Source organism: Vigna radiata, chromosome 3, assembly GCF_000741045.1.
Source record: "Vigna radiata var. radiata cultivar VC1973A chromosome 3, Vradiata_ver6, whole genome shotgun sequence".
Lineage (NCBI taxonomy): Eukaryota > Viridiplantae > Streptophyta > Magnoliopsida > Fabales > Fabaceae > Vigna > Vigna radiata.
Genome location: NC_028353.1, coordinates 314,490 through 325,100, shown reverse-complemented (window position 1 = coordinate 325,100; position 10,611 = coordinate 314,490). Strand labels below are relative to the sequence as shown.

Genomic DNA, 10,611 nt, shown 5'->3' with positions numbered 1-10,611 from the left:
TTCTCCCCTCTTTCTCGCATCGTTTGTGTCAATTCTGTCTCAATAAATCTTACGTTTCTAGTACCATTTCTTAGCTCTAGAATTGGATTATCTCAAATTTGGTAACTAATCTCTCAAATATCTATCTATTTTGCATTTCTGAAAACTTAAAGATAGTTTCAGTATTAAACCTCATTTTTTCTGTATGGGTGTACTTATATGTTCTTCACACACACATACAATCCTTATGATAAATATCTTTCACCTCTAAAGCTCATTTTGCAAGTAAAGGTTAACTACAACACAAAATGTTCTAAATACTTTAGGAAATGTTACCTTTCACCATAAACTGCATTTAGTTTGATACCTCTATTCCGTACTTACTATTATCTTATTGCTAATCCATAACGAGTGAAAATGTGTGATAGTAAATAAACCTACTATGACAAATTTTTAAAAATATATCATAATAAACTAAATTTATTAAAATAAGTTTTCAAAAATGTATCAAAGTTAGACTTAATATTTATATATTTATCATAATAAATCAAATTTACTATCACAGGTTATTTACATTATTTACATGTTGTTACTAGAAAGAGAAATCTTTCTATGACTGTTAAAATAATATCATAATACTCCCGTTTTACTTATGATAAAAAGTTTGTGTACATAGTGAATAAAAAAAAAAATCATATTTTAACAGTTTTTTTTTAATAACTTTTTTATAATAGTACACGTGTTATGATTTGTTTAAATTTATATTTAAAAAATATTTGAAACACAAAAATTGTTAAAAAGACTTTTTTTTTCCTGAATAAAATAACAAAGTGTGACATAAGTTTAATAAGAAAGTGAAATCATTCATATCAATTCTGACAATAAAAGATTTAATTAAATTTCAACCGCTTACCTCAGCTTTGAACTCACATGGTTTTATTTAAATAACTAATCCATTAACGTATTGAGAAAGGATCTTCACGAATATATAAACGAAACATCATGCGAAGAAAACAAAAGCAAAATATATAAAAAATTAAAAAATGACCTCCAGAAAAAAAACGTTGCGGGTATTACTTTGCTGTCCAAACTAGTTGGAAAATATTAAAAGCATAGATTGACTAAGTTTAATAAAAATAAAACTTTCAACACTTTTATTGAAATCAATTTCATAGTAAATCATATAATATTATCTTAATAATTTTATATATATTTACTATATATATAGTAAATATAAAACAAACAATATCTAATCTAATAAAAATATTTATATGGATGAGTATAATATATATTAAAATTTTATACCGATCATATGTTTAAATTTATTTAACAGATGATTAGTGAATTTTCTTAAAAAAAAAAGTGGTTACGACTTTACAATGCTTATTTAAGTTACTTAGATAAATAATAAAAAATTGAGTAGATAATTTACGATGAGAATCTTCATGATTAATTAATTTATTTAGTGTCACATAATGGAGATTATTATTGTAATTGCTTAAATAACCTAACATCTATTTATTTCCACTATTTTAAATCAATCATATTTATCATAAAGTTTTCTCTTGTGTAAAATTATATAGTTAGATTTGCACTTCACTTTTCACTTATAGTGATATAGGACTTTCAATGAAATTTGAGAACAAATTAAAAAAAAAAAACTAACGAAACGTGAGGAGATTAATCGTCATTTGACTTTAATGTTAACGGAAAATAAATTTCTAGAAATTTTTTTGCTGTATAACTTCGCATTAGAAAACCAGTAAATATTAATGAAAATGATAATATTAACTGCTAATAGCAATAAAATAACTATTGCAAATGGATTTCATGGTAAAACATATAATTCTAAATATGATATGTGAAATAATTTATTAAATATATAATTTCATAAGTATCCAATCGGATAAAAGAAATATTAATACAAATAAGTATAGTATATACTAAAATAGCATATGTTGACGAAATATTAAAATTTATTACATAGAGCAAACAAAAGTCACGTCACATTGCTGACTTACAAGTTAAATAGATTTAAAAAATTCTTGGATTAATAATATTAGAAAACAAATAGAAGATGAAAAAAAATAAAAAATATATATTTAACAGTGGGTATGGATTATTACAAAGATAGAGAAAGAGATAAGGAGAAGCAAGAAAAGGTTGTTGAGTTTGACTATGGCGAACTTTGATCTGGGTGAGAGATACAGTTGCCCTATTTTCTCTTTTCTCTTCCTCGCTCTCATTTTATCTTTCTGTCTGTCTTCAGTCTTTAACCACGTTCTATACTTTTTTTCTCATACATCATTCTTCCTTTATTTTCACTTTAATTATTGTGTTTAATGTTTTTATATAGTAAATTATCTAAATGAATGCATAATCACCAATTTTATCTATTGGAAATATTGCAATATTTTAGTATTCTGGATTTTTTTTGTATGGGCAGAAAAAAATTATGAACAATATAATACTTGTATTATATATATATTATTTAATTATATAAGTTGATAAAATAAAATTATAATAAGTTTTATAATATAATTATTATTTTTACATTGTAAATATTTATCAATCTTGCATATAATTCCATCATAAACCTTAAGCATTAATAACGAAAAATAGTTATTTTTATTAGTGAAAAGAATAAAAAATATATATGTAACTTGTAAAGTTTCTTGATAATTTTATTGAACAAAGACTATTGTATAGCTTTCAAAATATGTAATGAGAAATGTTTCTTCTTATTAATAAAAATTTATTTTATTTGATTGCTTGGGTAATTCCTATTTTCAGGGAAGGAACGTGTTGATTTGGTTTTTAAAAAAGTGTCAATTTTATCATCAAATGTATTAACGTACATCAAAATTAATCAAGTCCATTTTTTTCATAGCATTTAATACTTAATTTTGATTTATTGGACATATGTGGTTGAAATTTTGTAGTGTCGTGACATTTGTCTTCTATTGTGTAACCCATAAGAATTTTTTGATGTAGAAATTTAGGATTAAGATTTAGAAAAAAAGTTATTGAGTTCGAAGTGGAAGTAGTCAAGGGCCTCCTCCACCACGTGTCGACATCGGAGTGGAACGAAGCTCTAGGATGCAACTAAACACGTGCAAGAGTAGGGATGGTAAAAAAATCTGCACCAGCAGATATCTGAGGATAAAATTTGTGTCCGCAGATATCTGAGGATAAAATTTGCGACTGATAGTTGAAATCTGCAGATATTTACTACCCATAATGTGCGGTTAGCGAGTATTTTAATACTCGCTTATAAACGGATCGGATACAGGTATTATACTATTCGTATCCACTGATATCCATTATCTGCAAAAAATAAAAATAAAAATTTAATTTATATTTTATTAAGTTAAATTTAATTAAAATTGACATTAATTTATACTTTACAAGATTAAATTTAATTAAAATTAAATTTTAATTTATATTTAATTTAATTTATATTATATTTTATATATTTTTGTAATTCTATTTAAATTTTATTTTAATAATTTATAAAAATATTTTTTTAAAATAGTTGCAAATATCCTCGGATATCCCCTGTCTATGCCGAATTGGATTGAGATGTTGTGTTTTTGCATAACAAAGTGGACCTTCATGATGTTGTTTTTGCTACACTGAAATGTTTCAGAGGGTTGCACTGCCAAGATTAATATCGCGATGATGAAGAAGACAATCTGAGACACCTTTTGTAATACCACCATTTCCTTTTTCCTTCTTCCCCCTTCCTTTGCAGGGCGAAGATGGTGAAAACCCTAACCTTAATTTCAAATTGCATCGGGAAGATGGTGAAATTAATAAAATGTGTGAGGAGAAGAGAAAAAAAAGTAGAGTAAGTGTGTGCATAGATAAAGAGGAGGAATAGATGTAAAGTAAGTGAGTGTAGAGATAAAGAAAATGATGATTCAAATTTGATATTACTATGTTACAAATGTGCTTTGCCATGTCGTCACACAATTAACATCGTTTCTGAAAAGTTAACTGAATAAACTTAATTAATACACATTAACATGTAGATTAAATTGACACTTTTTAAAAACAGAGATCAAATAGACATACTACTATAAAAGTAAGAACTATCTTATCAATTAAACCCAATTTATTTTCTCTAACTTCAAAGACAGTTTCATATTCTAATAATAACATTAATTATTTCTATAGCAAAATCATTTTCATTCTCTCTCATTAACTAATGGTAATTGCAATATAATTCATTTACTTTATTAAAATTAAACATTATTACCATTCTAAGTTTGTCAAAGATTTTAAGTTTCCAAAATTTAGTCATTAAATTTGGAATCTAACATGGTGTTTCACAATACACCAATGTGACTTTTTCTTTTATGTTTTTAAGATTTCTTAGAAATTGAAAACTGTATTTTAATATATTTGTTTCCTTCATGATTGAATTTAAAAAAAAAAAGGTTTAATAGTTGAGTTATTATTATTATACATGAATATCATGCTACTTTTGGAGCATGATTTATGTTAATCAAAACTTTTCTCTTTCACATAGATTGACATGTATAAGCTAGAGTAACAATTGATTGTTATTTAGACACATATAACACTCATGAGTTAAAAAAAAAAAAAAAAAAAAAAAAAAAAAAAAAAAAAAAAAAAAACTATATGTAGCCTTATAATTGTAATATACGTCAAACTTCTAACAATTTGTTTAAAATAAATGTCACTTATAATTGCATCATCGACATCTTTTCTAATTTTAAATCTAGAAATTATTGGACTTTTTACATGTATCCTTTTTCTAAAACATTCCAAACGTCTTGAATAAAGGACAATTTTTTTTAGACATAAAAAATCCTTTTGGTTTTTGCAAAACTTCAATTCCAAGAAAAAATCACATATTTCCTAATCAGTCATATGAAAAGCTTGCATAATAGACTTCTTAAACTCAATCATCTTGCCTTCATGTATAAATCAAATCATGAACATAAATGATAATAATTAATATGTTATCTTAAATGTTTATTTTTTTACGAAGGAAAAAGTCTCTTTAATAACTCTTTTTTGACAATTTTTTGACAACGTATACAGTAGTTTGTGATTGGTCCGTTTCAAATATTTTTTTAGAATAAATTCAAACAAACCAATAGAATTGTGACGTATGTCCTGTTATTAAAAAATTGTTAAAAAAGAATTGTTAAAATATCATTGTCCTTTTATGAACAATGTTTTCTCGTTTGGACATTTTTTTAAATTCTTCCTTCAAATGAAACTCTATATGATTGAACAATGCTCATGGTGTTTACTTTAGGTTAATTTGCATCTCACTCAAAGATGTATCATCTTATGCATGTTGCAAGTGTCACAAACATCATTGCTATATGTATGTATGCAACATGGGAATAAAACTTTAGAATAATCAATTCCCTATATACCACTAATTAATCATGTGCTATACTTAACAACTTCACCATACTCCTTCAATTTTATCCTGAAAATTCAATTCACTCCACAGACTTCCTCCATTTGTGGTAAGTGTAAATTTATCTCCTTTTTAATCTCTATTTTTTTATTTGAGTTTTGTGCTTTAAAATCTTATTTTAATTAGGATTTACTTTAAAATGGTTAATTTAGTTTGAGATGTAAATATGTGTTAAAAATAATTTGTTAACTACATAAATATGTTTTGTTTAACTATATTAGAAAATATAAACAAAACTTGCCAAATCTTTCAAATCTCCAAAGCAACATAAATTTTTTTGGATATTTCCTAAATATTTAGAGAATCCAAATTCGCAACTAGCTCTAAATATTTACAACAACATAAGTCCATGAGCCAACTCTATAAAAGGAGACCTAAAAGAGACAATTGGAAAATCCATTCTCTCAGGTAGTTTGTGTAGCTATTTTCCTCAATTAAGTAACGAGTTGTTCAATTTATTTATTTATTGGAGTTTTTTTATCTTGAATTTTTTTTTTAGCTTTTAAGATTGTCTTAGAATAATATTGAGAGTCAATTTTATGCATAATAATTAATAATAACTAGTATTAATTTTCAATTAGTAAACCTTGATGTGAGTTAAATAATAATATTTTTTATGTATATGGAATAAAAATGTTATTAGTTCTTTTCGTTTATGGTGGAATAAGTGAGAAAAACTAAAATGAATTATTAGTGGTATCTAATTAATTAAATATTTAACAACTTTTCACTCAATAAAAAGATAAATAAAAAAATTGATATTTTAATCATATATAATGGAATTAGTAAAGTACAAATTGAATCTTAATTAATAATATACGGTGGAATAAATAATGTTCTAAAAGATCAACTGAGTAGTTTGTTTAATTAATTTAAGTTCTTTAACTTTTAAATTAAATTGAATGGAAATCAATGAATAATCCTAATTTGAAAAGACAAGAAAATCAACAATTGAACTAAATTTTTTAATTCATTTTGCATTTTTTAATTGTTTTCGAAATGCCTATAAAGTTTTTTTATTAGAATTATCATTGTAGACATTTAGGTAGTTTATCATTTAGTTTTATTTATTTATATTTAATTTGTGCATAGCATTCTAACACTATTTTACTTATTTTTATTTTTTTAATTTGTTTTATATTCCTAACTTAAGTATAGGTTTTATAAGAACTTAGTGTAGTTTTAAATCAATTAAATATTCATTAGAAGATAATTTAGGTTAATTTTATTCTAACTAGTATTTTTTACTACTCTAAAACAACACTGAAATTGCATTGAAAAAAATAGAATTAATTTGATAACATCTATTATCACTCATGTTTCAAAGCTTTGAAGAAACAAAGTTGGATCATCACTCATATATTATATTGTTTAGAGAATCGCGGTCTATTATTCTGTTATTAATTTTTTTTTTGACGTGACATCAAAGGCTGATGGTTGACTGGAATATATGTCACGGTTAGGAGAGGAACCGCAATATATATATTCGAATTATTTACCAAAGTACCACTGCGTACCATTATGTTACGGTTTCTGGTAAACCGTTACGCTGTATAATACCTATTTTTTACTTGTATCATATAGGTCTGTGCTTTGTCTTTCCATTCAAGCTTGTGTCTTCCTTTCTTCAATTGCATCTCTACTTCAAAATAGTTAACCACAAATATCTTTGTTTTCTAGATTAATAAGAGTTTATCTCTTTATTATAACACCAAAAAGCTTTTCATATTGTAATTAATGGTAACAATTCTTATTCTTTATACTGTTCATATCAAATTTAATTTTTTCCTACTTCCAGAATGACCTAACATGAATACGAAAGTTTTTCGTTATTTCTAATATTTTATTAATTTTATTTTTTTTAACATCTTGAATAATATATTTATTATTTAACTTATTGATCAGGCAAATAAAAAAACAAAATAATATTCCAAAAATACTATGTATACGACTAAAGTTAAAGAAAAATGTCTCTCTAACAACTCTTTTTTGACAATGCATACGTGACAGTTTGTGATAGGTCTGTTTTAAATATTTTTTTAGAATAAATTCAAACAGACCAATAAAATAGTGACACGTGTCCTGTTATAAAAAAATTGTTAAAAAGGAGTTGTTAAAATATCATTATTCATAAATTCTCAAATAAAGAAGTTTAATTGAAATCAATGTCTTACTTGGACGTGATCAAAAACCAGAAGTATTTCCTTCCTCTCGTGCGAAATTCCTTGTGTTCTTCAGTGGGTTAAAACAAGAATAAGTCTAACCAACAGGAGACTTTCTCCCTCACAACCCCAAAGAATCAAATTTAAATATTCAAAAACAAAAGCAGAAAATCACCCAGAATTTCAAACATGGAGAAGATGGAACATTTCAGCCATATCCACCCTCTTCTGTTAAAGCAAGAAAAGATAGATAACAACAACCTAGTCCTTTGCTCAGCTTGTGAAAACCCAATTTCAGGTCCTGTCTTCAGCTGCGACAAATGCAACTATATCCTTCACAAAACATGCGCAGAAATGGCACGCCATGTCAAACACCCATTTCACCCTCAACACCCCCTTGTTCTCCTTTCCACTTCCCCTTATGAGGGACGTTACATATGTGATTCCTGTAGAGGCCTCTTCCGAAACTTCGTGTACCATTGTTATATCTGCAGCTATGACCTTGACGTCTCATGTGCTTCTCAATGCAACCCAGATGATGGCCATAAGCACGAGTTCATGTCAGTGACAAATCCACAATCGTTTGTTTGTTATGCTTGTGGCTTGCAAGGAAACGAGGGTCTCGCTTGCCTATGCACCATTTGTCAGATATGGGTTCATTCTAGCTGTGCTGAATTGCCTCTTGCTGTTAGAATAAAAAACCATGACCACCCTTTGAAGCTCACTTATGACCTTCATCACATTTATGGTTTCTGGGGTAGCATAACTTGCGGTGTTTGTAATGGAGCAATGAGTGCAGCTTTTGCTGGTTACTTTTGTTCAACGTGCAGATTTCCCGTTCATTTGAAATGTCTACAAGAAGATTTAAGAGATGAGTGGGAGGCCGTAGCAGAGGATGAGAAATCATCCACGTACTATGAAACTGAGGAGTCCTTGGATATTGATTTTACTTATAGTTTCTTTGGTCATGAACATTTGTTGAAGCTGAAGGATGAAGAGAGTGATCAGCGATATTCTGGTAAACTCTGTGATGGGTGTAACCAACCCATCATGCCACCTTTATTTTCTTGTGAAGAAGAAAATTGTGGCTTCATTTTGCACCAAAGTTGTGTTGAATTACCAAGAACAATGCTGCATCCGTTTCATGCACACCCTCTGACTCTTCTACCCAAGGCACCAAATTATGATGGCATTTATAGGTGCGATGGATGCAAAAGATTGAGCAATGGTTTTGTGTATCGTTGTGATGTGTGTCAATTCGACCTTGATGTTTGTTGTGGTTCTCTTCAAGAGAGAATTGAACATGAAAGTCACATGCATCCCTTGGTCCTCAAGAAGACGACCATTGCTAGGCAATGCAAAGGTTGTCATCGTTGGTCGAAGCATGTGTTTGTGTGTGAAGTTTGTGAGGATTTTGCCATTGATTGTGGATGTGCTACTCTACCGCGTGGAGCATGGTGCATGTACGACAAGCATCCTCTAAGTCTAAACTATTTTGCTGAAGAGGGTTTGAGGGAATATGAATGTGGTATTTGCAATGAAAAAACTGGTCCGAAGCGATGGTTTTATTACTGCGATGACTGTGATTATGGTGCTCATCCTTATTGTGTTGAAGGCAAGTCTAGGCTAGTGAAGTTCGGAAGCAGTTTCCAATATGATGTTCACTCACACCCTCTTGCTTTGGTTGAAGAAACTGATCAAAACAGTAAATGTGAAGCCTGTGGTGAAAGCTGCAATGGCTGGACACTTGAATGTGGACAATGCAAAATCTACTTTCATCGTGAAGGACAGTGTTTTTGGAAACAATTTAAGAAGAGCGCCAAGTATTTGGAGTTGTCAGGAATTACGAGACACAGGTACGCAGCAAATGTGTTAGCCTCCACGCCCAATATATAACCAACCACAAAGCGAGAGCCTGAAGATAAACCACTGCATCACTGTCCTCTTAATTAAGAAAATCAATGTTCCTCATGTTATATGTGCAATTAAATTTATTGATTTAATGTTAGTTAGTGTCCGCGTTTCTCATATTTATGTTTATACAAGACATTCCTTGTTCAAATGTAAGACATGTCATTTCTCACAAGTGATGTCAGTATATGGACTACCTATTGAAAACGTTTGTGCAAGTACTATTTTATCTTGTGTATCTTCTGAGACTTTGATGTAGATACTGTGTTTAGTTTGCGGTTACAAACATGCAAATGTCCTTTTAGTGGAAAAGAGATAAATTATTGTTTTTTTTTTATTTATTATTCGTCTTAAAGAGGGAACTTTCAAACCCAAATGCCTTGTATTATTGTATATATCAATCAATGTACAAGCCCAGCAAAAACTTGGGAGAAAAATTATGCGATTTGCATTTGTATTATTGTATATATCAACCAAAGTATACAAAAGTCAATTTAGTTCTCGTGTGGTGATTATAAATCAGTTATATTTATAGTTTAGAAAAGAATGATTTTAAAAAGTTAAACGAGCTATCATTAAACTGTTATTTTGAATAAGAAAAATTAAAAGAGCTATAACTAATGGGAGCACAGCATATACAAATTTGGAAGACATCCGTAATACAAAGCAAAGGAAAGGATGCGTAATGAAAAGGGTTGTATTAAGCAAATTTGTATTACGAAATTTATTTACCAAGCAAAGGATGCGTAATGAATTTGGTCAACCATAGTTCTACCAAGAAAAATAAAACAATTTCCAAAAAACAAGTGTTGAGGTAAGGATGTGTTCATATAGAAATATAGGCAAGTAAAGAATGTTAGGAAACTAAAATACGTTCCAAACCAATTAGGTGGTTCGCACTTAAAATAAAGGGGGGGTGAGATAAAAAGACTTTCATACGTTTGAAACATTCCTCAAAATTGTCCAAAACTTCCACGAAATTTTCATATGCATCCATTTTTTTTTTCGTCATATGCTTTCTTCGTTTAAAGGAGTATATATATATATATATATATATATATATATATATATATATATATATATATATATATATAT

The 10,611-nt window shown here is 28.1% G+C and overlaps 1 protein-coding gene across 1 annotated transcript; it reads left to right on the top strand.

Annotated features, from left to right (window-relative positions):
• The first annotated feature begins 7,797 nt into the window (after positions 1-7,797).
• LOC106756852 lies at positions 7,798-9,860 on the top strand. The gene has a single exon (XM_014639457.2). The coding sequence runs from the start codon at positions 7,804-7,806 to the stop codon at positions 9,499-9,501; it is 1,698 nt and encodes a 565-aa protein (XP_014494943.2). The 5' UTR covers positions 7,798-7,803; the 3' UTR covers positions 9,502-9,860.
• Positions 9,861-10,611: the final 751 nt, after the last annotated feature.